A 25,016-nucleotide genomic window follows, 5' to 3' on the forward strand; every position below is an offset into this window, starting at 1 on the left:
AATTGAGCTGAGAAAAAAAACCTTTTTTGATCGCATTTAATATTTATGTATATACACGTGTATATGTATATAGTGTGTGTGTGTGTGTGTGTATATATATATATATATATATATACACAATACACACACACACACACATTAAATGCAGATAAAAAAATTTAAAAAGCTGTGTGAAATTAAAATCCTTTATCTTTACAACGTTATACAACATAAAGAGGTCAAAACATTTAATGCACATTTTAAAGGAAATCCTTGAAGCAATGAAGAGAGCACATTTCACATTTATGGGCAATAACCTTTGTTCTATATTAAAAAAAAAGAAGAGTTTGTTACAGAACATACATGGAAAAGGAATTTCGAAATTAGTTTTATTCTTACTCTTTTAACTGAATATGTATGGAAGGAATAAAACAAGGTGACTTCAGAAGATATTCACAAAACGTGTAATTTCGAATTGATTACTGATTTTAATGCGATGCAAATGTAAAACCTCCAAATCATTTAATAAATTCCTTATTTGACATTCTGAAACTGAAAAACTTGAAATTCTTTTCTCTCTTTCCTTCTTTCTTAGAGAACACAAACAGAATAAAAGACAAATGGCTTGTTAATATCTTTAATATTTACAGTTTCTTTAAAAAAAAAGTATGTGGCATATTCCTCCCCAACCACTTCCCCACAAATCCTGTCTGAAAATATTAATGTTATTTTTTTTTCTTAACTTTGTCAACAAAAATAAAATGCATTTGGCAAGCTAACTGGAGAGACTGGCAGTGCTGGATACATAAAAATAATATTTCAAGTGATTTGATGTAAGAATATCATCTGAATTGACAAAATACAATCGACATTTGACATTTTTGTACCCTTCATGTTCATAATGCGTTACACATGTATAATACTTTTTTAGTCTTTATGTTACCGTTGTTTTCAACCTGAACTCCATTTAAACATCTGTCTCGCCTTGAGAAGTAAAACATGAGCTTTAAATGTTCTCTACAATAGGGTGCATATTAAAAGTGCAGTAATGTATATAAAAAGGCTCTCTATATCTGGGTTATCATGGTTAGATTTTGTACAGCATATGCACAGCAGTTTCCACAGCAGAAAGTCCGTATCAAATAATAGCTCTACAAAAATGCATTTCAGGAGCAAGTTCCCATGTGAGTCCAAAAGTGCGCTAACGTCATCTCTAAATGTGAGCGATGTGATTCGATAAGCCGAGTTTAAGTTTGTCCACCTCTAGTGGGGTTTTCAGAATGTGACAGCACCTTAATATCCAGACACAGCTTTGGCTGGAAAAGAGATAAAGAGTGAGAGATGTGAAATGTGAAGAAATAAAGCAAAACAAAACAATACAATACACTGAAAAAAGACCCATACATAACAGTGAACTAAGGTAATACATTATTCAGTGCTAAAACAGAAAAAAAAAGTTAATTAAAACCCATGTGGTGCAAGTACCTACACTGCAAAAATGGTTTTTCGAAGTTGTAAATAAAACAAAGAATTTAAATACAATTTCTCATTTAATGTTACTTGCTTTTTTGTAATTATTTGTGAAATTTACTAGCAATTTCTAAATGAAAATTTTTCTACACCACTTTTTTCCCCCAGTGTAGTTTCTTTAACTCAACTGCCAATTTATTTATTTTTTATAACCCAAGAATTACCTTACTAAATAGTAGACAGGTAAACACTCTCCACCCTCCTTCTCTCTGTGCAGCATGTTACATAGAGAAAATGCTGAGTTAAACACACTTCAACACATGCATGTGCATGACACATGCAGCTCACTTTCATACAAATGCTGCTGAAACAGCAGAATGACACGGCCAGCTCAGGCGTTCAGTGATTAAATGGACTGGCTAATAAGCATAAAGTGTACTGTTATGCACTGACTCAAATCTTTCGTATAGTACAATATAATCATGGCACTGTCCACAAACAGAGTACGGTACAAAACATGGCAGAAGATCTTTCACCTTTTTTTCCCCCTTTAGTAGGTCAAACTAAATATTGCTGTTAATGAGGCGTTTCATTTTCTATTTAATTTCACTTTTTCGCAATATTTGGGACAGGTCTGAATATAGTTTAAAGTGCTAATGCGTATGATTTTGTTATTTTCTAGAAAGAAAAAAACTGAGAAATTTAAAATAGAGAATTCATATTGTTTTATATTATTATTCCTATATACATTTTTTATTATTTATATACACTGAACAAAATTATAAACGCAACACTTTTGTTTCTACATAGTTTAGCTTTGTTACAGTAACAGTAATGTACTGTCACTCAGTAAGAGCTCTGTAGATCAGTTTATTTATTTATTGTATTTAATTGTAGTCTTGTAGTCTTTAAAACCATAACCAGGATCAAGACTTCTAAGGTAAAACTAGCTAACTTTTCATGCTAGTTTAATTTAAAAGTTAGATAATGGTTTATAAAATAATCATCATGGCAAACCAAAAAAAGTGTGCCTTTAAGACTTAATGGGACCCAAAAGTGTACCGTATTTGTGGACAGTGCCTCATATACTGTAATAGCTCATAATAGGCACGTGTAAAATAGGAAATCAAGGCAATTCACTGATTTGGGGCATGCTGGGAAGCAGAACACACAATGCAGGTGGAGGTCATGCTCTTTCATGAACTGCACTGAAATAGCTTTTGAGAGATGCACACACATATAAAGTTTCCAAAGACGAAGGGCTGTGATTTTCTTTTCTTTTTTTTCCACAAAACCCTAACTGCCATTCTGTTCTTTATTTCCACGAGTCACAGACATCAAAACACAAGATCTTTGCAGATTACAGATGGCAAAGCAAGTGGTGTTTGGCAACACAACAGCATGTGCTGCCTTAGCGATGCCCTGAGTCTTTGTTAATTACAAACAAGTCACAAAAGACAGCATTTGTTTATGGCTTTTTAGGCTTACACAAAAAGCCAATTTGCACACAATTCACACACCTCTCCATCTCCAGATGTGGAGGCAGTTGTTAGAAGGGGGGCAATCTACACTATTCATGAAGTTACTACATACTACAGCACAAGCTCTGATGAAGCACAATCATGCAGCATGCCGACAGAAAAGGTGCCAAAACACACAGGGAACCATTAGCAAAAGCACATTTGCATGCTAAACGTTTTGCAGTTAGTTCTTACTTTGTTTTTCTCTGATTAGACAAAGGTGTAGTGAAATCCATTGCTCAGGGGAGGGGGAGCAGACTGAGCCGTAGAGACGGCAACAGGAGCGGGGGGAGGAAGAGGCGGAGGTGGTGGAGGTTGAGGGAGTGAGGTGGGACTGTTAACCGGGGGTGAAGCTGAAGCAGAAACAGAGGAGTGTAGTAACACACAGAGAGTTAGTGACACAGTTAAGTGCTACTACGCACTACAAACTGCTATTTAGGAGTACATAACTACAAGAGCGAGCTGAGGTCATCAAGTCAGTCAAATTTAAAGGGATACTGTAGTAAAAAATTGTTTCATCATTCATCATCTTCATGCCATTCCAAACCTGTATGAGTATTCTTCAATGTAACACAAAGGAGTACCTTTTAAACATTTTTTTCCCCATGATTGATAATGGTAAGAAATATTTCTTGAGCACACAGAGGACTGAAGAAATACCATTACAGGAATAAATTACATTTTAAAATACAACAAAATAGAAAGCAGTTACTTTGTAATTGTAATATTTCACAATATTATAGTTTTTACTGTATTTTAATCAAACAAGTGCAGCCTTTATGAGAATAATAGACTAAACACTTTTAAAAAGACTTGAAATCTTATCGAACGGTGGTTTATTTTCAGTGAATCAGACGATCCAGTTCACAAAACTGGTCTGAATCTCAATCATCTGATTCTCAAGTTCAGCTCACTGACTCGATGATACGGTTGCAGCGGTTAACAGCTCACTGAAGGAGAATATTCTCAGCTAATAATGACTTTGGTCTGCTCTTTGTTTGACTTCAGAAGATTTGGAATATAGCACACAAGTCACATGGACCACCTTGATGGTGCTTTTGCGTATTTTTTTAAGCTTGAAATCCTCGTTTTGTTTCTTTGTTAGAAATAAAGTCATATGGGTTTGGAACGATAGAAGAATGAGTAGCACATTTTCACTAGGCAACTATTCCTCTAACCAAGGTGGTCTACCAGCTAACCAGGATGTACCTGGCCCCTCCAGCTGGTAGTCTACCGAAACCAGTTTGGATCAGTTGGTATCAATTTTAGCTACATCTGGACTTTTCTACCATTTGTATTCATAGAACAGACATGACAAAAGCAAACAGAGGGTTAGTGGAACCAGGCAATGTCTCAAGCCAACGCATGAGCAGCACAATTCATTCTACATGCCACAGCTCTGACTATTTTAGTTGATTTCTGCACTCATAAACTCAAAATAAATGCACAAAGTGGTGCTGTGGGTGATCAAAACCCTGACCTGCCTTCACAGATGAGATCCCTCACATACGGTATTCTGACATGTTCTCCAATGGAAACACTGTGATAGTTGTTGACTACGCCATACCGCCTCACACATTATGATCCATCACGTCAGGACGAATTGACTGTAAAACTGTGTGACTAAGAGAGACACGCTGCTCCCTGTCTGAAGGTTAGACCTGGCAGAGTGAGTGAGGCCTCTGTAAGAAGTAAAGATGAAACGATGGTGTGCTTTTATGCCAGTTCAGAAAGATGTTCAAAGTGCTGCCACGGGATGCAGAGTGAACAAGCCCCAGTGCATATTCAACTGGGTCATTGATCGGCTCTGAAAAAAATGGCCTCATCAAGAGATTCCACCCAGCCTGAAAGATCCGACATGTCTCCCAATTAGCAAGCATCTTTACTCGTCAGATCTGCGCTAATAAGGAATAATGTTCAGTTATTAACGTTGCACTTGATAGGCTTGGCTTTGCTCTTTCTTCTTCCTCATCACGCCTCCAATGCCGATGATTTGAAACAGGGTGGACCGTTTCTCCCAATGTTCACAGTTAATCTGTAGTTGTCAATGTGATGATTTAGGAAGTTTTATTGACACTGTCAGATTTGCATTACAAATAGCTATTTCGGAAGTTTTTCTTCACATTTACCTTGATCTTTTCAGAGTATTTTAACTTGTCAAGGTGTACTGCAGAGCATATCTGAAATTAATCTATTCAAATGGAGTTCTGGCAGTCATACAGGTGTGAACTCTTGATTGTATGTTATTATGGGACTCTCTTTCAGCATCCTTAACACGCATTGTGCACACTAAATTCCCTGTCCTTGCTCTTGCCATTTAACAAGATAATTACAATAAGTTACTACTAAAAACAAATTTACTGTGATTTGACTTAAAAATTTAATGTAAAACACAGCATGTGCTACCATGGAAAATGGAGTGTATTAACAAGATAATTTCAGGAATCAGTAATAATAATAATTTAATGAATCAGTTCAGGTTGGTAGTAATGCTGCTGGTTAGTTTACCTGCCACTTGCTTGCCCTTGAGCGAGGCCTCTGATGCTAAGGCATAGGACATGGTGATGATTCTCTCTTGCTCCTGTAGAGCCGAGTCTATGTCCGGCAGCACCGGCTTGTCTACTGCTGCTGGAGGAGGTATATTCTGGACACTTATATGCACACAAAAAACAGGTACATCAGAGTAAACTCTCAGAGAAAGGTGTAACAAAAATGTTCTCAGCATTTTAGGGTCAGTAAGTTGTTGTTGTTTTTTTAAAGAAAGAAATTCATACTTTTTATTTAGTAAGAATTCATGAAATTGATCAAAAGTGACAGTAAATATATTTATAATGTTACAAAAGATTTTTATTTCAAATAAATGTTTTTCTTTGGAACATTCTATTCATCAAAGAATCTATTTTCAACATTATAAGAAATAACTCTTGAGCACCAAATCAGAATGACTTGTGAAGGATCATGTAACACTGCAGTCTGCTTTGCCATTAGAAGAATAAATTACATTTTAAACGCTATTTAAAGGAATAGTTCAGCCAAAAATGAAAATTCTGTCATTAATTACTCACCCTCATGTCGTTTCAAACCCGTAAGACCTTCGTTCATCTTCGGAACACAAATTAAGTGTTATTTTTGATGGAATCTGCGAGCTGTCTGACCCTGCATAGACAGCAACACAACTGAAATGTTCCCAAGTTCAGAGACGTAGCAAGGAGATCTGTAAAATAATCCATGTGACATCAGGGGTTCAACCGCAATTATACGAAGCTACCCATGTGACATAGAGCATATATTCCAAGTATTCTGGTGGTATACAATATGGTTTGGTGAGAAACAAACTGAAATGCAAACTTCAAATGACTTTATTCAACAATTCGTCTCCTCCGCATCACCCTGGTGCCATTTTGGAGAATATCCGCTGGATGTAAACAGCGTATGCTGTTCTGTGTCAGCTGCGTCACGCCGGATCTGTTTCCTACGTTGTTGTGATTTGATCTGAACAGAAACAGCGTATCCGCGTGATGCAGCTGACACAGTCCAGCTGATATTCTCCAAAATGGCACTACAGGGTGATGCGGAGGAGACTAATTGTTGAATAAAGTCGTTATTTTTTTTTCTTTTGCGCACAAAAAGTATTCTCGTAGCTTCGTATAATTGCGGATGAACCCCTGATGTCACATGGATTATTTTACAGATCTCCTTGCTACGTTTCTGGACTTGGGAACATTTCAGTTGTGTTGCTGTCTATGCAGGGTCAGACAGCTCGCAGATTCCATCAAAAATATCTTAATTTGTGTTCCGAAGATGAACGAAGGTCTTACGGGGTTTGAAACGACACGAGGGTGAGTAATTAATGACAGAATTTTCATTTTTGGGTGAACTAACCCTTTAAGTAGAAACCTGTTCGTTTAAATTGTACAAATATTTCACAATATTAATGTTTTTATGGTATTTTTGATCAAATAAATGCATCCCTGGTGAGCATAAGATGCTTACTTTGAAAACATTAAAAGAAAAAAAACCTTATAAACCCTAAACTTTTGAATGATAGTGTATGTAATGGCAACCATCTATAAAGTTGACAATAAGAGCAGCTGTGTTAAATGAGACTGATCTGCCAGTACCTAGACTTAGCAAGGATGCTCTTGATTTGTTCCACTTTACGATGTCTGGCCTCTATTTCCTGAGGGCTAAGGGGCTCCTCTGGATCCAGGTCCACATAACGCTCAGGGATGGCCACCTTTTGTGGCTTTGCAAGCTATACAGGCATTGAGACCAAACACACACCATCAATCATTTAATTCTGAAATCTAAGGTCCAATCATTTAAGTTTTAAATGATTATATTATATATGTAATGTTTTTGTTCTATTAAAATAAAAAGCCTAAATTTTTTTATAATATGAAATGATCAAAGGCAAAATAATGTAACATGTTTTAACATTCAACAATACTTCATAACTGAGATTTGCCCTTTAAACTCAGGATAGTTCAACCAAAAATGATTATGTCAGCATTTACTCTCTCTCATGTGATTTCAAACCTGCATGACTTTCATTCAAAAATGGAGAATTTAGGCAGAGTTTTAAATACGGACAGTACTGAATTTCTACTGCATCTTTTCTCCATAAAACAAAAGCGCATGGTGACTGAGGCTTTTCTGTTCCACACAACAAGGAAATTATGTCAGACTCTTTTTTTTTTTTTTTACTATCCCTTTAAGCAGTAGGGTTACCTCTTTGCTGAGATCCAGCTGGTAGTCCAGAGGCTCCAGATCCAGTTCTCTCATGGGTGTGCTGCTTAGGGTAAGCCATTCGTCTGAGTGAGAGCGCTGTCTCTCTTTGTGCTCGACTGGTCTCTCTTCACCCTGCACGGCCCGCTCAAGAAGATGCCAATCAAAGTCCTGCTCTCTCCTCCACTGAAGGCACACAAACACACAGAGCCCTGAGATGGCGATCTTGACCTCAGACACATCCAACTCAGGAAATGAAAATGTTATATTTTGGTTCTGAAATGGTCTTCTCCTGATTTACAGGACAGGTAAAGTGTTGAAAAACATTTCCAGTTACACTAGGACAGATGCGACAGATTTTAACTAAGAGAGTGTTTTTTGCTTTCAAAACCCTCTGAACCACATGTGTAGTACACATAGTATTGAAGCCAAAATTACCTCTGTGCTCCACATATCAGCTTACATCCAACATTAGTTTTTTAAATGAAATAAACTTTTTAAAGAGGACAGCCCTGCACATAAACAACACACAAAACTGGGTTAAACTGCAACCTTGAGCGTAATGGTATATTGTCCCAGTGCGCTCCTGTACCTCTGTACCATGTACAAGTGATTGGACTGATTGCGTGTGAAGTGTCTCATGTTCAAGCTCTCAAACCGTAGCGTACAGCACTCCTGCAAACCAAGAAAGATGCAATAAAAAGCTCCATCAGTGACTTCATTTACATGCTTCATTCCCAGGCTTTATTGTGCTTACTGGAAAGAAAATAAACCAGTGTGTCGTGAAATAAACTGTGGCTTCACATTCACAGTAGAGAGAAAAATAACTATTGTCTTTTACTTTTTTTTTACTAGCAAAGTGTTTATTTTTATGTGCAAAAATCTACATAAATGATAAAGAAAGCAGAGCTGTGCAATTATTTTCTTTTTGCAAATTATGCTACAATCATATCATATCATACAATTATATCATTATGAACGTACAGTACAGTAGAGTGATTAAAGAAAAACATGCTCAGTAAGTAGTACAATTATAAACACAAGTCATTCATACATTACCCAGGCCATTCATTGTGTACACATTCAATACATTTTTGTAAAACAAGGAGTAAAATTATAAAAGTATATATTAAAAAAAACTGGATAAGCTAAATTGGATTTTAATGTCACATTTTGTAGAATGACAATTCAATTAATGAATAAAAAACTAAATGATCATTTATTCTGTGCACTCAAATCAGACCCAAATTGCAGGGGAAAAAATGATTTTGCGAGTTTTGTAAGACTTATTATTAGAAAGCCGAATGTGAAAAGTGAAACTGGGGGAAATTAGTGTAAAACAAAAAAATAAATGAGTGAGGTAAGCACAACAGAGTCTGGTTTCACACTTCAGTTATGCTATAATTATTGCGGTTGAGTGAGGAACAGCTAAAAGGTTTGAGAGCTTGTGCTTGAAATTTAGTTTAGTTTATGAGCCCACTAATACAGCAGACCCCATTCCCCATAACTTTGAGCATTAGGTTATTGTTATAGAGAGGTTAAAAGAGCATTTTGATTTTAGTGTTGGGTTTTGCCTATTCAAAGACCCGCAAGTAAAAGCACACTACTTTGATTCACTATCCCAGATGAACATGGGAGCTGCTCCCTTGAGGATCTATATCCCAAGGTTAAAATTAAACACTCAAACAAGTCATTAGAACATTTTGAAACTACATTAAGAGTGTAATGAAAATCAGTAGCATATCAACTTTCCTTATTAATCCTCTAAACACATTAGTCCATGTCTTTCATTGGCAAATAGCATAACTCCCACCTGTTCTTATTGAGCAACCTATCAATGTGGCCCAACAACATGTAATAAAATCTCTCACGTCTCCTTCTGCAACACATCCAACATATCCACTTACCTGCGGCAGACACTACTTCAGTGAAATGCTGATCGTGTTAACACCAAATCTTACAGTTCTCCATCAAAACAGTGTAAATAGCTGAATGTGCATTTATGTCAGGGCGATAGTTCTCTCTGGAGGATAATGTGTCATTGTGCTCTAACGTACTGATCCCAGGTCTGCAGACACAGGTCTGGATGTGGAGGAGGAGGAGGCACGAGATGAGGATGCCTGCCACTCGCCCTGGCTGAGCGTTCTCTTGCGCTCCCGTACGAGAGCCTTTTGGTGACGCTTCATCCTCTCCAGCTGCTCTTCGGTGCTCATGCGGCCGCGCTGCTGCACGGGCTCCCCAGAGTACAGCCGCTCCAAGGCACTCTTTGGTCTCTCCTAGGAGACACCAGTGGACGTGTTAATAATGCTGAAACAAACAGCACCAAAGAACAGTGTTGAGAGAGAAATTTGCAACAATTTGCAAAAGGGAGGAGAAGAAGGAAAAAGAAAAATGTAATAAAGAGAGACTGAACCATCTAGGACTCAATCAATATTCACTAGATGTCTGTCTATGCCTATACTATATTCTTATTGTTCACTTGCAATTAACTTATTAAATTAAAAAGAAATGAACTTTTATTCAGCAAGGATGCAATTAAATTTATCAAAATATTTTTTTCAAATAAATGCTGTTCTTTTGACCTTTCTATTTATCAAAAAACCCTGAAAAAATATATCATGGTTTTCTTTTTCTTTTCAACATTGATTATAAAAAGAAACATTTCTTAAGCACCAAATCTGCATTAGAAAACATTAGAATGATTTCTGAAGGATCATGTGACTCTGAAGACTGGAGTAATGGCTGCTAATTCAGCTTTGCCACCAGAGGAATAAATTACATTTAAATAGAAAACTGTTATTTTAAATAGTAATAATACTTCAGAATTGTAATATGTTTACTATATTTTGATCAAATAAATGCAGTTTTGGTGAGCATAAGAGACTCCTTTCAAAAACATTAAAAAGAAATCTTACTGACCCCCAAAATGTTAAAGAGTTGTGTACATTTAATCATAATATATTATGTATATTTCATATAGCTAAATATATTTGTAACTAATTGAATGTAATTTAATTGTTTTTGAATGAAGTGTGTTGTTATTAATGTGTGTAAAACAGTCAGTCAGAAAGAGAGAGGCAGAAGGAAAAATAAGGAGGGGGAAACAAACAAAATATCAGGAATAGAGGAGTTCATTTTGAAGCTCTGCTGTGCTCATTTCTGTTAACATTTTCTGCATGAATCCATCAGGGTGGGAGACACACACTGTGTTTACAGTCTGCATGGCAACACTACCGCAGTAATTCATTCGTAAAATACAGTCTGGTCCAAGCCCACACTGGCTGCTTTTATTTCATGTGCTCAGCGGTTTGTACTGCTGCTGCATCTAATCAACCTGCTGCATGTCAGCTCTGCCAAAACAAACTATGACGGACCCTTTATGTCCCCCTGCCTCTCGAGAGACACTTTCAGGACTTGTTTGGCTTCCTACCTTCAAGCTTGTGGTGGTGAGTCCTCTTCTGAGGGTGACAAACGATGAAATGTTTGATGACTGGTTCAGTCTTGAAGATGAGCCTGTCAAACCTAACAGATGTCGAACTGGATTAGACAAATCTTTAAGGGTTTCTTAGGAAATCCTTTCTAAAATTCTGAGCTGAAAGTTCATACTTTCAAATAACATGGTTAATTGTCAACTGTTATTGCTTCCCACTGAGCAGCCTGATGTCACGTTCACACTTGGTACGCATGCTTAATTCAGCTACAGTATGGGCAATTTTGGCCATGTGGACTCTCTTAAAGCACACATTTTACTAGTTTTAATATGTCTACAAACAATGTCCAGCAGTATACAGACTACCGTTTATAAGATTGGGGTCTGTACGTTTTTTTTTAATGTTTTTGAAAGAAGTCTCCTACTGTGTGTTCACCAAGGCTGCATTTACTTGATCAAAAATACAGAAAAAATCCCTCAAGGAATTTTAAGCTGAATTTTCAGTAGCCATTACTCTAGTCTTCAGTGTCATATGATTCAGAAATCGTTCTAATATGCTAATTTTGGGCTTAAGAAATATTTCTGATTATTAATGTTGAAAATAGTTGCGCTGCTTAATTTTTTGTGGAAACCGAGATGCATATTTTTCAGTATTCTTCAATGAAATTAAAGTCCAAAATAAATTTGAATTAAAACTGAATTAAATTTTACTATCACTTTTGATCAATTTAATGCGTCCTTACTGAATAAAAGTATTAATACATTTTTTAAAAATCATACTGACCCCAAAATTTTGAACAGCAGTGCATCAAGGGAAAATTCTGTAATTTTTTCTAAAAGTCATGAAACAACAGCATCATTTCAATTTAAAATTATGTACAGTTTTGTGTTAAACAGCATTCTGTGATAAAAATGATGGTGGTGGAAGATATATTTTTGCCATTTTTGGCTCCTTTGTAATGTTTAGGCTAAATTCACAGCTTCTTATACAGCCAAAACGCACAAAATTAAATAATATTTCCACACTTGCAGAATTTGTCAAAATGTATGCTCCCATTGGGAATGATGGAAATTAGGAAGTGCCTCCACAAGCTACAAGGAAAATATACAAAATAATTAGCCATTTACTAGCGGACTGTTTTCACATCATCAATAAACTGTACTGTGATTTACATGAACCAAACCTTGCATCCTCCTTTTCAATCGAGTGCTGTACACTAGTGAGGACCCGAGTCTGTGAATCTGAGACTGTGGCTGTCATGTACGGGTCTGTATATACCTCTGTTTGGTAGAGTTTGGTAGCCACTACCACGGCTCAAGCCCCCAATTTGTCCACCAACTCCCAGTAGTTCAGGCTCACTCAGGAACGCTCGTATCTCAACCTGGAGACCCAGGAAAATAGAGTTCAGAACTATATTGACATTTTACCATATACACAGATGAAAACTGTCTGTATCGGAGTACCACTGAGTGGCACAAACCTTATGATCTCCATTAGTGTACTGCCCAAACTCACGATCACGCTTCCGCTCATCAGACTGTCGTTTAAGGCCCCGGACTGATGTGTGGCGGATGACAGAGGTTTCTTTGGGGAGCGGGGGCACAGCCGGGGGGTGTTCATCTGGACTGTAGAGGTGAGGGAGAGGGGGTCTGGGTGGAGCATCCTCTTCAGGCTGTATTGTGTAAACATGAAATTTCCATAAATACAGATAAATGAACTGAAGGAGTATCTTGATTACTTTGTTTCACTCACCCATTTTGGCTTGTGCGCTGAATGTGAGAGCTGCAAGGGCTGCTGGGTAGACTGCACTGGGCTGAGATGGGGGCTGGGCTGAGCAGCTTTCAGTTCACCCATGGATGGGCTTGCAGTGAGAGAAGGCACTGCGGACAATGACGCTGAAGGCACAAGTTTTCTCTCTGGGTCAGGCAATTATTCCACCGGTTGACATCATAAGGGCAAAAAAAAAACATGCATGATTATCAGTTGCATGTGGATGCAGTTAGCAGAGTTGCATGTGGTGTTGTTTGACCTCAGTACCTCGTTCTGTGTTCCAGTGCATGGGGGTGATGGCAGGCAGGGGCCCGCTCTCACCTGGATTCCGAACAGAGTCAATGGTCACTTTGTAGTTGGCTTTACTGGAGCTTAGGCCTGCAAGCACATCCTCGATCCGCCACAGCTCCTTCCTCAGCTGACATTTCTCCTGCTGCACAGTAGCACAGAATTTAATAATTTTTACTCATTTTGAATTAAATAAAACAGAGTAAAACAGAAATAACTGAACAAAAAAATAAACATAAGAGACTGTAACAGGAAGGAACATAATACAAGTGTGCATACTTCAGTATTTAAGTAAATGTAATTTATTTAGAAAAAGTTATGTAATTATGCAATTATATAAAACTCAATAAATTATTAGATACACCAACATGCACCTAAATTAAGTTAAAGTGTAAAAATTAATATCATGTATAATATTATATGTAATATATAAAAATCAGAATATAGAAATGTAACATTATGCTTGGGAATAAATTTTTCTTTATTTCATTACATTCATGTGTATAGAATACTAAGAATGAGTGTCTGTCTTTCAGTATTTAATATAATGTAATGTAATATAATATAATATAGAACAACAATTTCTTTAACAGAAACTAAAAGCTAAAAATTAGAGTAGAACAGAATAGAACAGAAGTAACTTCATACAACTGCAATCACTCTTAAAAAAATATGACAACCCTAAGGCTTGTCTTTGATTTTCTAAGAGGCTAATTTAGAGCTCAAAGGGGCACCGAAGAAAGGATAGGATTTTCTCTTATTTGTATTTTCAGAACAAGCCATAATTTATTGACTGTGTCTGTGTGTGCTCTCACACAAACACTTGAGGAATCAATAATCTTAGACACTCTATGCCTTGTTCTTATGGCTCTATCACACTGATCAAAAACTGACATTAGATCTTCACTCCAGCTCCGAGAGCTCCATATCTCTTTCATCACTTTGTTCTTTCTCTATCAATTACCGGACTGAGAGGTGCATGCTGAATAGAAAAGGAGGCTGACACAGTTTAACATCTTCTGATACGCTCTGCCGCTCAAACAGTATTGATACTTTAGTTTGGAAGCATGCATTAAAGAGATAAAAGCTGAAATACAATTTTGAGCTTGAGTAAAGAAAGACTTCTGTCCTCCATTTTAGATTTAAAAAAGAAAGAGTTAAAACTGCTGGGTCTCATTTTTCGACTTCTTTCTCTGGTTCTGACCTGAGAGAGAGCACTGTGGGTCTTCTGGTCTTGAAGGGCTGAACGCAGTCTGTCCACATCTCTCTCCAATTGGCTGTACTCTGCCCAAGTGTTCTCCATCTCCTGTTTAACACAGAACAAGCCTCAATACGAGTGCAATGAGCTGATATTAGTATTGCATTGATACTCATTCCCAGCCTAATGTGATTTTAGTATTTCATGGACGTTTCATGGAGTCTTCTGCGAGTGTATTAACACAGGTATGTGTCCTCACCGTGGACACTTGTGAGATGTCCGCCCTGATGTGGACCACGTCCTCCCGTAACAGCTTCTGTTGATAGGCGATCTTCTCTACATGGGCGGGCTGATCCTGGTACTGCTCCATCTGCTGATGGGAAACATCCAGAACTGACTCAAGCTTGTCCTAGATTTGGGTGAGAAACAGAAGATGATCCAGATGAAGTAGTTAGAAAAAAAAAAAAACTAGCACTAGGGACCAAGACATCAGGTTGGACACTAGGGCTGCACAATTGTTCAAAGATTATGATTGTCATCTTCTGTGATTAACTAATTCTGAAAACAGCATTCCACTGAGGTCTTAATTTTGCTTTATGTAGTAACATCTAAATTACATATCTAAAACTGGTTATATTCAAGTCAAAAATTTATGTATTGTGGTGAAATGGATCTGACTGTATTAGGTTACAACAGTAATTTAAAAGGGTTAGATAAAGTAGAAATACATCTTCAAGCTAACAATTGCACAATACCACTTTTCACTGTGAGTGAAATTTTCAAGCGACTGACATGACAAACCACATTTTATCGGCAAAGTTGGAATTCAGCAGCCATTATTTTAATGGAAATTATGATACATTTTTAACAGGATTCTTTAATGAATAGAAAGTTAAAAAAAACAGCATAGCAACTTTTAACATTACTTTTTAACATGATCTGTACAGTCACTTTGGATCAATTTAATACCTCCTTGCTAAATAAAGTATTAATTTCTTAAATAAATAAATATATATATTTTTTTATAAAACTTACTGACCCCAAGCTTTTAAACAGTAGTGTATACAGTATAATTGATATGAAATGACAGTTATGATTTCTGTGTAGCCCTTTTGAAAACTAAGACAACTTTTTACCATTCAGTTGATACACAATTCGATATCCTCAAAGCCTGATTTAGAATACTGAATTTAGATAAGGAAAAAAACAAAGCACCTTATCTTCTTTGAGTGTGCGTATCCTGGCCTCCAGCTCCTGTAGGATCTTGTCTTGCTCGCATAACCTGCTAAGCTTTACCTGAAGAGAGAATCACAAGCAGCAATAAAACATGGTCACCAGTCATGACTGAACTGAATCCATTAAAGCATACAAACATATCAAACAGATTGCCGACGGAATACATTCTTCCACTATTCCATATTCAACATTTCCTACTATTGAAGATATTCATTAGCATAAACTCCATGCACCCAAGACAATTCTGGTGTCATTATTTGCAGAAACAAACAGCATTTTCTCAGTGAAAAACGAGTTAGGGTAACGTGTGCGCGTGCAGGAGAAACAGAAGCTGCAGAAGTGTCTTGTTTACAGTCTTCTTCATATTCTCCGCTCTGTTTATCATTCCCTCCAATTAATTATTAAGCTGTTTTATTTTACAGCCATATATTGTTGTTTTAACAACATTAAACATTCATCATGCAGATAAATCCACCAACAAAATTCTTATAAATTGTTAAACTGAAACAATGTTAATGATGAAAAGCTCGGGACTTCCAGATTATTTACCTCCAATCAAACGAAAAACAGTGAGAGCACTGGAATACAAAAATCAAACTGAAAAATTTACAAGGCCAAAGTATAAAACTCCCATTGCATGTATTTTTCTCTTTAAATTGAGCATTGAATATAAATCCTTGTCAATAATTTCAATTTCTTCTAGACACAGAGAGAGCTTGCTTCTCCCCACAGCGTGTACCACTGCCTCACTCCGATGCCTGTGTTTACTTGCACAAATTCAGGCTTGACTAACAGCTTTCTGTGCAAAGCAGGGAAGACAAGGGGAGACAAGGGTCAGAAATTGGGCTTTAATAAATAGAGAGCAGAACTTACATCTATGTCACTTTCAGCTATTTTAACAGGCCGAGGTGGTCGATCTTTAAGCGAGTCACGTCCAGTTACCTGTTGACAAAATGCAAAAGCTCATACACTTTCAAAGACATTAGCATCAACATCAAGACTAAGAAGCTGTAAGGTTGCATCGATCAAGCAACCATGAAGACTGCACAGCCTATTGACAAAAGGTTGTTGAAATCATGTAAACAAACTGTGCTTTGGCAAACTAAAAGAACAAGAATATCTCGAGATGAACAAAACAACAACAAAATAAACCAACACTGTTTTTGGAAGCTCTGCGATGTGTTTACGTACAAACAGCAACTGGGGTATTTGGGGATAGCCGCAATGATCCACCCAAAGCGCTGCTCTTGATTTGGCAAAGTATCAATACTTTTCATCAGTGGTGAACTTGACATGAACCATGTGGGAGTGAAGCCTACGACAAGCTGAAACCCACTGAAAAACTATAATTTAGTGATAAACAGGAGTTGGCTAAAGGATACTTTATAAGTAAGAGCAGCTGTCTGTAAACGTTCACTCATTAACAGAAAACCTCAGACTCTAGGGTAATTCCTTGATGCTTAATGTCATTTCATGGATGTCTTAATGTCTCCTTAACAAAATAATTAGCGCAGTCTTTACATAATGTTCACAATTGCAATCCAATTGCTATAACAATCCCTAAATAAACCAACACTGTTTTTGGAAGCTCTGCAATGTTTTTACGTACAAACAGCAACTGGGGTAATTGGGGATAGCCGCAATTATCCAACCAAAGCGCTGCTCTTGATTTGGCAAAGTATCAATACTTTTCATCAGTGGTGAACTTGACATGAACCATGTGGGAGTGAAGCCTACGACAAGCTGCAACCCACTGAAAGACTATTATTTAGTGATAAACAGGGGTTAGCTAAAGGATACTGTATAAGTAAGAGCAGCTGTCTGGAAACGTTCACTCATTAACAGAAAACCTCAGACTCTAGGATAATTCCTTGATGCTTAATGTCATTTCATGGATGTCTTAATGTCTCCTTAACAAAATAATTAGCGCAGTCTTTACATAATGTTCACAATTGCAATCCAATTGCTATAACAATCCCTCATCAGAGCAGTATTGATATCTTACCAAAAGAACAACATTGGGCATCCTTGGAAAAAAAACTAAAACAATTAAGCGGTCAAAATAGCACATGCACATGGGTATGACTCTACAGAGCATGTGCGAGGCACACAACCATAACGGTCCAGGGGCGATTACATCACTACAGCAGGTGAAGGCATGAAGTGGTCACATTTTGTTACACACACGATCCTTACATTCAGACAGAATGCACTGTGTACCGAATAGATGAGAGGTTCAATACTTTTCATCTGTTTGAAATGAAGATACAAGGGTTTTTGTGAACTGTGGGTATAAATGTAGGCAATGTATACATTTGAATGATGAATTAATAATTAAAGCAAGTAATGTGCTCCATATCAAACAGGATCAGAAAAGTCAGTGAAAATAAAAAGTTTGTGATAAAAGTCTATATAAGAGCAGTTAAGGCCACTGATGCCACTGCACATAGGGAAAACAATTCAGAATCAGATTCTAGCATTCATGTGACCTTCAATTGTCAAAATCTCCTCCTGGGAACCATAACTAGTCACTACATCCACGTAGTAGCCACAAAGACTTTTATTGCTAAATTGCAAAATGTTAAAAATGTGCAAAATTAAAATCACACATTGCTCTCCGTGAATATTGACTGGTGTAAATGTATTTAATCATCGATTTCAAAATTAACTCTACACATCCTTCAGGGTTAGAGAGCAGAGCAGCTGTTATAGAGAATAAGGAGAGGGGCAAAATCAGGAAGAATTTATGCCTCGAGGAGAAAGGGGGAGAAGATGAGAGGAGGAGGAAGGTGAAGGCAGATCCACTAGAGCCCACCTTCAGGTCTAGATACTCCAGGTCCTTCTTCAGCTTGATGTAAGTGTCATCTGTCTTTAAATGGGAAATGAAGAAAGAGGTCACATGACACATGGTTGAGAGTACAGCATGCAAGACTGAGACTGATTTTCATGCGCACTGTAAATCCAAATGCTGGTACAGTACTACACATTGTGCAAGTGCATGTAATGTGATTGACAAGTCATTCATCACTCTGAGTTATGATGTTTAAAAAATATAAATAAATACACTACAGTTGAAACGTTCGCGGTAATTTTTCTTTTTAACTTTAGAAATTATTACTTTTATTTAGCACGGATGTATTAAATTGATCCAAAGTAACAATAAAGATTTTTATAATGTTACAAAATAATGCTACAAAAGTTTTACATTTCTATGCTGTTTTTTTTACTTTCTATTCACCACAGAATGCTGAAAATGTATCACAGTTTCCAAAAGCTACTTAAGCAACTGTTTTCAACATTGATAACAATAAGAAATGTTTGAGCAGGAAATCAGCATATTAGAATGATTTCATGCCAAAATGAAGACTGGAATAATAGCTGCTCAAAATTCAGATATGTCATCACAGAAATAAATTACATTTTAATTTATAATAGAAAAGAGTTATTTTAAAATGCAATAATATTTCACAATATTACTGTTTTTACTGTACTTTTGATCAAATAAAATATTTACCAGGTATATCTTTCAAAAACATTTAAAGAAAACCTACTGATCCCAAACTTTTGAACAGTAGTGTTCATAATACTTGTTTTTTTTTGTTCCTATTTACAACAAGCAAAATTACTGACAATTTAGTATTTGAGAAGACCACTGAATGTCCCTAAACTTCAATCTGGACTCTAAAACTGATGCACTGTGGTAGGTACTGGGGAAAAAACAGTACAATTAAGTATTTTACAACAATGCTGTAAACGGTGTAGACTAGTAGTTATGTTTTAATGTGCAACCCTGTAACTGACAGATCTAGAGAGAGTGGAATGTGTCACAGGCTAGCTTATGTCTATTCTATCAAATGTTCACACTAATTCTTGGGTACTCTTCTGACTTTTCATATCCAAAACTGCATATAAATAAGTAAACCAGTGATGTTTTCAATACGTTTTCTGTTCATGAAAACATTCAATCATGTGAATGCAGGCAAGTCAACAAGCAACATGCTGTTAACTGAGGAGCAATCTGATAATCCAAAATACAAGAGGAAGAAACTAAAAAAAAGTACAAATAAAAGCAAAACGTAGAAGAAAAGATCTTCAAAAACACAAAACAGGCTGTTACGTCACTTTGTGCAGCCCAAGCCTTAACATATTCGACTCCATGCTAACGGAGAGCTAACACCAAACCAACGCAACCATAACTAGAACCAACAGCATACGATAGTAAGATGGGCACGGTATGGGAGTTAGGGAAAGGAGGGCATGATTTGCTCAGATGGGAGGGGGGCTCAGGATGGGTTGAGGGGAGAATGTGACCCTCTAACCTGCAAACTGGGGCCTGAGAGGCCGTTGTGCTGGTTCTGCAGGTGTGTGAATGTGTCGCTGCGCACGCTGGCCATCTTGGCCCGGTGTCTCCTGAGCTGGATGAGCAGCAGGGTCAACTCCTCCAGTTTTCTTTCTATCTGGTTTTTGACAGATTCTGTGAATCTTTCTGTTGGAGGCATGCAATTAGAGAGTTCACACGAGTCCTGACGAATGCAGAGCAGAAATGGTAGTGACAGTATGTTAACTTGTAAGAGGCACAGAGTCTTCTGTGACTGCTGCGTGTGAATGTGGCGCTGGGAGCGGCGCTCTCATGTGGGTAGTACTGTATTATCTACACTACTATTCATAACTTTGGGGTCTGTAAGTTTTATGTTTTTGAAATAATTATCTTATGCTCAACAAGGCAATATTTATTTGATCAAAAATACAAAAAAAATTATATTGTAAAACATTATTACAACTTAAAATAACTTTTTTATATATTTTTTTTAACATGTAATTTATTCCTGTAATGGCAAAACTAAAGCCATTACTCCAGTCTTCAGTGTCACATGATCCTTCAGAAATCATTCTAATATGCTGATTATACTGTATATCATATACTGTATGCTGTGCTGAAGAAATATTTCTTATTAGACTTGTGCCGGTATTCGGTAATGCGATATATCACGGTAATGAATATGCACGATATTGTTATCGTGGGCACTTCTAAATACCGTGAATAATTATATATTACAAATTATTCCGAATTTTGAATGCATTTTAAGAATACTTTTCCCATAAACTGGTCAAAATGCACAACACCGCTGTATTGCCTTAATTACGAATTATGAATTCTTACAAACATGCAGCTTTTACGTCACAAGACATTTATTGATGGACTAGAGTCATTTGTAATATTTGTGGATTATTGTGATTTTTTTTATCAGCTGTTTGGACTCCCATTCTAACAGAATTCTGACGGCACCCATTCACTGCAGAGGATCCATTGCTGAGCAAGTGATGTAATGATACATTTCTCCAAATCCATTCTGATGAAGAAACAAAATCATCTACATCTTGGATGGCTTGAGGGTAAGTACATTTTCAGCGAATTTTCATTTTTGGGTGAGCTATTCCTTTAAATACCTAGACCACAACATACAACTACAGTTTATTAATGCCATCAGCATTTCCAGTGACTTAAATTCGTATCTTAAAAAGGATCCAAACATGTTTGGGGATAGAAAACAGTCCTCAAAATTATTTTCTTAAAAGTTAAGTAGCAGCTATTTTAAATACACAACCAATCAGCACAAAGAGCAAGGCTGCAGTCACACTAAGCCCACAAAATTACTTTAGACCCCAAAATACTGAAAACCAGGCAATTTTTAAGTTTGTATGTGCTAGAATTCAGCCAAGAGGTCCATTTGTGATATTCAGATGCTCTTTAGGTCCGTTATAACATTAATACCTTTGTGCTTTGTGAATTTGCAGGTCAGAGCTGCACCAAACTTAACCTTTGGTACACAGCGAAACACAAGTTTTTTTTTTGCATGTGCTTGTGTTGCCAGGCCTCCCGAGTTAAATAGAAATGAATGGAACTCAAAATCAAGAATGACTGTAGCTTTAACCCTGATAGACGGCTGACGTAATTGGACAGGATCAGTTAATTAGATCAGTTAAACTTATTAGTAGTGCAGAAACCATTAACTTCACTTTTGTTGTGCATGAAATTTTCATAGTTGGAAATATCAATCATCACATTATATAAATGCAAAGGTAAAAGAACATAATTATCAAAGAATTAGGCAAATAAAGTTTAAATGACATTAATAAGGGTTAAATAAAGGAAATTATACAGCGAGGAGAAATTAGTGGAGCAAAGAATTAATACTATACGGGATCACTTTCTTAAAACGTCTAAAACTTTAAGCCAGTTCTTAAAAAAAAAAATCAACGGCTTTCATTATGCATTTGACTTTTTTTAATGTGACAATTTTCCAAGAAAGAATATGTAAGGGAACTTGTAAGGACATGTGTAGGGGATCTGTAAAGATAAAATCCATAGGGATCTGACTGGACCATGAAGGAGTGAAAAATATTACACAGTGATATTATTGGGTAATATTATTTTTCTCCAACAATGCAGCCTTAGCCATGTCAGCAGAAAAGATAAGTTGTTTCAGAGGTCAAGTGTACTTCTTTGAATCCTGCACAACCAGGAAGATTTATTAAGGAACTTTTATTTTTTCAATCCATTGGTGTGTATTATTTATTTATATCTTTGTATTTTGATGTATTTTTGATCTTTTTTATGTAATTTTGATGCATTTGCTGTCTGTTTTTCCTTGTTTGTATTATGTCTAAAATCACCGTTTAAAAAAAAAAAAAAAAGTAAGTAAGGGTTATCCTGTTGTATTTAATGGAATATACTGCCCGGGTCTCTGAGAAGATACTGATCTTGTTTCTAGACACCAGCCCTGAGAAAAGATTTGCAGCAGCAGGAGGCGACTGACCTCTTCACATGGCTCTGCATCAGTGCAGCCTGGTTCATGGCCCGGATCCAGCCATTCATGTCCTCTTGTGTGTCGGCGCTGAAGAAGTAGGTCCTCATGCCACAGTGCTCGGCCTGCGAGCCAATCAGAGAATTCTTATTGTAAATGTAGGAGCGCATTCCCGTGTGGCAGGCCTGAGGGAGAGACAGAGAGACAGAGGGGACCATCAGCTCTGAGTCAGGTTGCACGTGCAAGTGAGGCACTGGACCAGCGGGCCCCAGTACTGCTGTGACAGCATCATTGTAGCAAGCTCAGAGTCATGCTGAACTGGTCTGTTTATTTTGTTGATCAGAGCTGAGGAAATGGCCTGTAAGAGGATTACCAACCAATGATGACTACAGTTCATTATCATTGTTACAAATATTATCATGCACTTCAGTCAAATGATCTGCACTGATCTGTACTATGCAAGCATTTGAGACTTTTGTTGAAAAATAATGAATAATCGTTGTACTGCAGACTATGGAAGCCCATTATGCCTCAGAATATATAAAAGTTGGTAACTGTGAGAAAGTTTAAAATAATCAGAAAGTCGCATTTGTGAGATATACACTACCAAAAAATGTTGGGTCTGTAAGAGTTAGTAATGCTTTTAAAAGAAGTCTCCGACTCACCAAGGCTGCATTTATTTGAAAAATACAGTAAAAGAGTAATTGAAATATAATATAATTTAATATATAATATATGTTAAATAATAGCGATATCTATGGCCTTTTAAAATAATCGGTTAAACTAGCTAGCTATTTTGATTGTTGACATTTTATTCAGTTTTTATATCTAAATGTTAGTGAAAAGAATAAAAATAAAAAACTTTTAGATATCAGTCCGCATATGTGATGGACATTGGTTATGATCATCATTGGTATCTACTTTGAAGGCATCTTGAGTAAAACGACTTCATATTTAACGAAGCATATGCAAAACGCTTGAACCGGAACCAACGAGACCCGGTTAACAGAATACGGAAGTTTGTTGCGCATAACCCCTATTTACTTCAGCAGAAGGTTTACACACAAGTATCTCTGTACTTGCCCTCCCTCTTCATCTGGTTATCAAGTGTACATGTAAGTGTTCAAATACTTTTTGGGTCAATTGTACATGCCAAACACACCACACAAATGTTAAAAATACACAACATTAAAGATGCACACAAATACTTACACACATAAACAAAGCTGTTAATTCTCTTACTGTTTAATGCCAGGGTTAACAGCCCCCAGCTAAACTAGCTCCATGCACCTTCTGTTCACTAAATCTGCTACTGCCAAAATGCAACTGTTGGTCTAATCTCTCTGATGGGGGTACGGCCACCACTCACACATCGAAATGCTTACAAACAAGAGTCCAGCTCAGCGCTTTTGCCAGGCACACCCATACCCATTCAGACAGGCTGCAGACCTTTCTTTCCACCCCTACAATACACACACAGAGCTTACATCTGGTAACATTGACTTCTGTAGAAAGTCAATGCAGCGGCCTTTGGGCTACATTGAAGGTGTCTCTTAATTCACAATTCGACAGCTGCATCTCTGCTCACGGCACGTTTTCCCCCTTTCCAGGAGTCTATTATCCTGCCTGTCACACACTAATGGCTAAAGCAGCCCCTCCAATATCCAATATCGGATCCTGAGGTCTTCATATTATCCTACTGTTTTCTCATTGACTAGAAAAAAAAAACATGTCATGGATTTATTGCATTTTGGGGGGAAAAAATAATACAATTTTATAATAAATCTTTAAAAATCAAAAACTGGATTTGAATCTTTAATGTTATTATAACCTATAGATGCTATGTGAAAGTTTGAAAAAGAAAATAGTGGTTTTCATCTTGCCACTTTCTTGGTAAAGAAAACACATTTTTACTCAAATTAATCAAAATGGATTTATAGCATTTTGGAACCAAACTCTTCATATATTCTTCTCACATTCCTGTCTTTAAGAAGTTAATGACCTCAGATTACCCATCTAGTCCTGGGCTTTCATTCGGGGTTATCCCTCTAAGTGGAATATGCAGTGATTAATCAGAGGAATTTGCTCGATCACTCAACCCTTTCAGAGGTTAAAGGAATATTGAGGGTTATTTCCTACTTAATATTCATAGACAGCATCTGTGGCACAAAAAAACTATGTACCTAAGGTTGTGAAAAATGACCAAAAACACAACTGTACTTAACTGTTATGGAGACAGGGGTGCCAAAACATTTAAAATATACAACTGTTGCAAAAGAACAGCCATAAAAAAAAAGAGTTATTGTGTTTGCATTTAAGTTATGTCCAATATAAAAATATGTTTTTGTCCGAGGGACAAACAAAAGGGACAAATCAATGTTATATCTGTGGTATTCAAAAACATGCCAAAAATCTTGTCAATAGATTAGAAGTTGTAAATAGCCTGGACTATTCCTCAGAAAGAAATTGTATTTAAGTTAAACATTCAAGAAGACACTGCATACATAAATACATTTATGTTTATCTTTTGGCCTTAATGTCTGTGAGAAATTCACATTTGGTTAAAAACATACATTAAATTGTATTGACA

At 36.8% G+C, this 25,016-nt stretch overlaps 1 protein-coding gene across 1 annotated transcript in view; it reads right to left on the minus strand.

Moving 5' to 3' along the window:
• Positions 1–437: 437 nt before the first annotated feature.
• The window catches only part of LOC107754649 (pleckstrin homology domain-containing family A member 7-like), a 105,114-nt gene continuing 80,535 nt past the window's right edge, over positions 438–25,016 (minus strand). Inside the window, exons 11-28 of the mRNA XM_016571188.1 lie at positions 22,402–22,611; positions 19,940–20,143; positions 18,436–18,489; positions 16,494–16,562; positions 15,600–15,680; positions 14,644–14,793; positions 14,391–14,492; positions 13,166–13,328; positions 12,881–13,044; positions 12,609–12,800; positions 12,407–12,509; positions 11,128–11,219; positions 9,755–9,973; positions 7,701–7,883; positions 7,091–7,224; positions 5,478–5,620; positions 3,165–3,322; positions 438–1,295 (exon numbers count right to left, since the gene is read on the minus strand). Coding sequence (XP_016426674.1) covers positions 3,180–3,322; positions 5,478–5,620; positions 7,091–7,224; positions 7,701–7,883; positions 9,755–9,973; positions 11,128–11,219; positions 12,407–12,509; positions 12,609–12,800; positions 12,881–13,044; positions 13,166–13,328; positions 14,391–14,492; positions 14,644–14,793; positions 15,600–15,680; positions 16,494–16,562; positions 18,436–18,489; positions 19,940–20,143; positions 22,402–22,611 — 2,406 coding nt within the window. The 3' untranslated portion in view covers positions 438–1,295; positions 3,165–3,179. The remainder of the gene's footprint in view (positions 1,296–3,164; positions 3,323–5,477; positions 5,621–7,090; positions 7,225–7,700; positions 7,884–9,754; positions 9,974–11,127; positions 11,220–12,406; positions 12,510–12,608; positions 12,801–12,880; positions 13,045–13,165; positions 13,329–14,390; positions 14,493–14,643; positions 14,794–15,599; positions 15,681–16,493; positions 16,563–18,435; positions 18,490–19,939; positions 20,144–22,401; positions 22,612–25,016) is intronic.

The sequence above is a fragment of the Sinocyclocheilus rhinocerous genome, unplaced genomic scaffold (assembly GCF_001515625.1).
Source record: "Sinocyclocheilus rhinocerous isolate Xijiao unplaced genomic scaffold, SAMN03320098_v1.1 scaffold742, whole genome shotgun sequence".
Classification (NCBI taxonomy): domain Eukaryota; kingdom Metazoa; phylum Chordata; class Actinopteri; order Cypriniformes; family Cyprinidae; genus Sinocyclocheilus; species Sinocyclocheilus rhinocerous.